This window comes from Salvelinus sp. IW2-2015, linkage group LG17 (assembly GCF_002910315.2).
Source record: "Salvelinus sp. IW2-2015 linkage group LG17, ASM291031v2, whole genome shotgun sequence".
Classification (NCBI taxonomy): domain Eukaryota; kingdom Metazoa; phylum Chordata; class Actinopteri; order Salmoniformes; family Salmonidae; genus Salvelinus; species Salvelinus sp. IW2-2015.
This window is the reverse complement of record NC_036857.1, coordinates 4,996,041-5,001,109: the sequence shown is the minus strand read 5'-3', so window position 1 is coordinate 5,001,109 and position 5,069 is coordinate 4,996,041. Positions and strand designations below refer to the sequence as shown.

Sequence of the window (5,069 nt, the reverse complement as noted above, 5' to 3'; positions counted from 1 at the left end):
TATGCCACCACAATAGAAAGGTGTGTGCCTTTCCAAATCATGTCCAATCAATTGAATTTACCACAGGTGGACTTCAAACAAGTTGTAGAAACATCTAAATGATGATCCATGGAAACAGGAGAAATCGMAGCTCAATTTCGAGTCTCATTGCGAAGGGTCTGAATACTTATGTAAATAAGGTATTCATGTTTTTATTTTTTATAAATTATCAAACATTTCTAAAAACCTGTTTTCGCTTTGTCGTTATGGGGTATTGTGTGTAGATTGATGAAGGTCTGTGTCACGCCCTGACCATAGAGAGCTTTTATTCTCTATGTTGGTTAGGTCGGGGTGTGACTAGGGTGGGTTAACGAGGTGAATTATATGTCTATGTTGGCCTAGTATGGTTCCCAATCAGAGGCAGCTGTTTATCGTTGTCTCTGATTGGGGATCATATTTAGGTAGCCATTTTCCCATTGTGCTTTGTGGGATCTTGTCTATGTATAGTTGCCTGTGAGCATTATTCTAGCTTCACGTTTCGTTTTTTCGTTTTGTTGTTTTTGTTCTTTGAAGTTTTCTATTCCGAAATAAAGGATGGAAACATACCAGGCTGCATCTTGGTCTACTCCTTATAACGATCGTGACAGAAGATCCCACCACAAAGGGACCAAGCAGCGTGGCCAGGAGGAGCAGACATCCTGGACTTGGGAGGAYATAATGGCAGGAGACGAAAGCCTTCCATGGAAGCAGACGCAGGAGGATCAACGGCGACTCCGAAGTTCACGACCACGACGGAAGCCCAGGGGTTGGTCGGCGAAGCCGAGGGGCGAGTCTGAGAGTGAAGAGGAATATTGGGATAGACTGAGCGAGGAGTATTGTGAGATAGTTGAGGGGAGTGATGAGGTAGAGTGGATGTTTTGGTGTCTGGAGCAAGACAGTCGCCGTGAGGAGCGTGTTACCAGTCAGGCACCATGTTTTGCGGAGATACGCAATGTGTCTCCAGTGCGCATCCACAGCCCGGTTCGTTCTGTGCCAGCTCCTCGCACTTGCCGTGCCAAAGTGAGCATCCAGCAAGGACGAGTTGTGCCGGCTCAGCGCTCCTGGTCTCCAGAACGCCTCCTCGGTCCAGGATATCCTGCGCCGGCTCTAAGCACTGTGTTGCCCATGCGCATTCACAGCCCAGTGTGTCCTGTGCCAGCGCCTCGCACTTGCCGGGTGAGCATCCAGCCAGGACACGTTGTGCCAGCTCTACGCTTCAGACCTCCAGTGCGCCTCCACGGTCCAGTACGTCCTGTGCCTCCTCCCCGCACTCGCCCTGAGGTGCATGTCATCAACCCGGTGCCACCTGTACRGGTCCTACGTGTAACAGTATAACTTTACGTCCGTCCCCTCGCCCCGACCCGGGCGCGAACCAGGGACCCTCTGCACATATCAACAACTGACACCCACGAAGCATCGTTACCCATCGCTCCACAAAAACTGCGGCCCTTGCAGAGCAAGGGGAACCACTACTTCAAGGTCTCAAAGCGAGTGACGTCACCGTTTGAAAGGCTATTAGCGCGCACCACCGCTAACTAGCTAGCCATTTCACATAGGTTACATTCACCCCCCCTTCCGACCTCCTCCTTTTCCGCAGCAACCAGTTATCCGGGTCAACAGCATCAATGTAACAGTATAACTTTACATCCGTCCCCTCGCCCATACCCGGGCTCGAACCAGGGACCCTCTGCACACATCAACAACAGTCACCCACGAAGCATCGTTACCCATCGCTCAACAAAGGCCGCGGCCCTTGCAGAGCAAGGGGAACCACTACTTCAAGGTCTCAGAGCAAGTGACGTCACCGATTGAAAGGCCATTAGCACGCACCACCGCTAACTAGCAAGCCATTTCACATCCGTTACACACGCATCAGGCCTCCAGTGCGCCTCCACAGTCCAGAGCTTCCGGCGACAGTTCCCAGTCTAGAGCTTCCGGCGACAGTTCCCAGTCCAGAGCTTCCGGGGACAGTTCCTAGTCCAGAGCTTCCAGCGACAGTCTGCGTTCCAGAGCCTCCAGCGACGGTCTGCGGTCCAGAGCCTCCAGCGATGGTCTGCGGTCCAGAGCCTCCAGCGGGGGTTCTCAGTCCGGAGCCTCCTGCGAGGGTTCCCAGTCCGGAGCCTCCGGCGACAAACCACGATCCGGAGTCCCCGGCGAAAAACCACGGTCCAGAGTCCCCGGCGTCGATCTACGGTTCGAAGTCCCCGGCAACGATCCACGGTCCGGTTCCTCCGGCGAATATCCACGGTCCGGAGCCTCCGGCGACGATTCACGGTCCGGTTCTTCCGGTGACGATCCACGGCCCGGAGCCCCTGGCGACGATCCATGGCCCGGAGCCCCCGGGGATGATCCACGGTCCGGAGCATCCAGCAACGATTCCGGTTCTTACGGCAACGAGCCACGGTCCGGTTCCTCCGATAACGTGTCCACGAGCGGAGTGGGTACTTCGCCCCTCACCAGAGCCGCCCCCGACGGTAGATGCCCACCCCTCCCCTATTGAGTCAGGTTTTGCAGCCGGAGTCCGCACCTTTTGGGGGGGTACTGTCACGCCCTGACCATAGAGAGCTTTTATTCTCTATGTTGGTTAGGTCGGGGTGTGATTTAAGGGTGGGTTATCTAGGTGAATTATATGTCTATGTTGGCCTAGTATGATTCCCAATCAGAGGCAGCTGTTTATCGTCTCTGATTGGGGATCATATTTAGGTAGCCATTTTCCCATTGTGCTTTGTGGGATCTTGTCTATGTATAGTTGCGAGCATTATTCTAGCTTCACGTTTCGTTTGTTTGTTTTGTTGTTTTTGTTCTTTGAAGTTTTCTATTCCGAAATAAAAGATGGAAACATACCACACTGCATCTTGGTCTACTCCTTATGACGAACGTGACAGAATGAAAAATAATTGTATCAATTTTAGAATAAAGCTGTAACGTAACAATTTGTGGAAAAAAAGTCAAGGGGTCTGAATAACACTCCGAATGCACTCTATAAACAAAGAAATATTGATAGAAAACAGGTAAAACGAAATTGAAGTCCAGCTAGTTTGTAGTATTACAGCTTCAGTTCGAAATGAGTGTTAGCTGTGTTGTTGGCTAGCTCTCGAATAACAGTGTCCTAACGAGAGAACACATTTCTATGCCAGGTTAAATCACGCCTCATTAGCTCTATTGTTATGGATATATCCTAATAAATATCACATAGAACCACAGTTTTAGCAAATGCAAAGCAGCTACTTTGTTGTTATTCTGGCTGCACTGTCTGACATAACTGTAAGTTGCCAAAGTTGGCTAGGTAGCAAGCATGGGATAGGAAATTTGCCAGCAGTATGGCAACAGAACATTTAGATACAAGAATAAAAACACTGAACAACTGGGCTGTGTCTCTGCTACCGAACAATTAGAACAAACGACCAGCTGGCTTGGGTAGCAACCCTAGATTTGTGTATGGGACATATATCTTGTGGAAGGATTGATATATATAATAAATTCATCAAAATACAGTTTTTATTAAAAATATGTCAATCTTATTTGAACATGTTGATAACCCGTTGTATAAAAGTGATAATGCCCTTCGAAGCCGGTGTTTTGGAGGATATAGTGTCACGGTTTGCCTGCTTTCGACTTCGTCTCGGGCCTAACAACACCCGTGACAATATATCTTCCAAACACCAGCTTCTCCGGGCATTATCACTTAAATAGGGATAGAAAGGTATATGTCACCCCTGACCATAGATTGCTTTGTATGTTTCTATTTTTTGTTTGGTTCAGTGTGTGATGTGTTGGTGCGGGCATTCTATGTGTATTCTAAGTGTTGTATTTCTATGTGTTTGGCCTGGTATGGTTCCCAATCAGAGGCAGCTGTCAATCGTTGTCTCTGATTGAGAACCATACTTAGGTWGCCTGTTCCCACCTGTGTTTGTGGGTAGTTGTTTCCTGTTTTATGTTGTGTCACCTTTCAGGACTGTTTCGATTTTRGTTGTTTCACTTTTGTTATTTTGTATTCTGTGTTCATTTGTAATAAATTTAACATGGACACGTACCATGCTGCATTTTGGTCCGATCTTTCCTATTCCTCGTCCGAAGAAGACGACGATCGTTACAGAACTACCCACCAAAAAAGGACCAAGCAGCGTGGTAAGGAGGAGCAGCGCTATCTGGAGAAATGGACATGGGAGGAGATACTGGAAGGCAAGGGACCCTGGGCACAGGCTGGGGAGTATCGCCGTCRGCAGGAGGAATTGGAGGCAGCTAAGGCTGAGCGGCAACACTATGAGGAGTTAGCACGGCAGTGCAACAGGCACGAGAGGCAGGCACACGGGGAGATTGGCGGAGTCAGGCGATAGACCTGAGCCAACTCCCCGTGCTTACCGGAAGCAGCGTAGTACTGGTCAGGCACCGTGTTATGCGGTGAAGCGCACGGTGTCYCCAGTACGCGCTCATAGCCCGGAGCGCTATAGGCCAGCCCCCCGCAAGTGCCATGCAAGAGTGGGCATCCAGCCAGGGCGGATTGTGCCAGCTCAGCGTGTTTGGTCTCCGGTACGCCGTTTCGGCCCAGGGTATCCTGCGCCGGCTCTGCGTACTGTGTCTCCGGGGCGCTGSGAGGGTGCAGTTCGCCCTATGSCTGCGCTCCGCCCGTGCCGGGCGAATGTGGGCATTGAGCCTAAGGGAGAGGTGCGAYMGGTATGCACCAGATCTCCAGTGCTCCCCCACAGCCCGGTTCAACCTGTGCCTGCACTCTGGAGGGTCCGGGCTAAAGTGGTCATCCAGCCTGGAGGAGTGGTGCTAAGGCTGCGCACCAGAGCTCCAGTGCTCCCCCACAGCCCGGTCCATCCAGTGCTTCCTCCACGCACCAGGCCTCCTGTAGGTCTCCCCAGCCTGGTGGAGCCTGTGGCAGCCCCACGCACCAGGCTGTCTATCCGTCTCCTCCCTCCAGGTTCTCTCTCCAGTCCGGAGCTGCCAGAGCCGCCCGTCAGTCCGGAGGCGCCAGAGCCGCCCGTCAGTCCGGAGGCGCCAGAGCCGCCCGTCAGTCCGGAGGCGCCAGAGCCGCCCGTCAGTCC

General features: G+C 51.7%; 1 protein-coding gene across 1 annotated transcript in view; it reads left to right on the top strand.

Moving 5' to 3' along the window:
- Positions 1-4,040: 4,040 nt before the first annotated feature.
- The window catches only part of LOC139029077 (octapeptide-repeat protein T2-like), a 5,799-nt gene continuing 4,770 nt past the window's right edge, over positions 4,041-5,069 (top strand). Inside the window, exon 1 of the mRNA XM_070448162.1 lies at positions 4,041-4,343. Within this exon, the coding sequence (XP_070304263.1) occupies positions 4,041-4,343 (303 nt within the window). The remainder of the gene's footprint in view (positions 4,344-5,069) is intronic.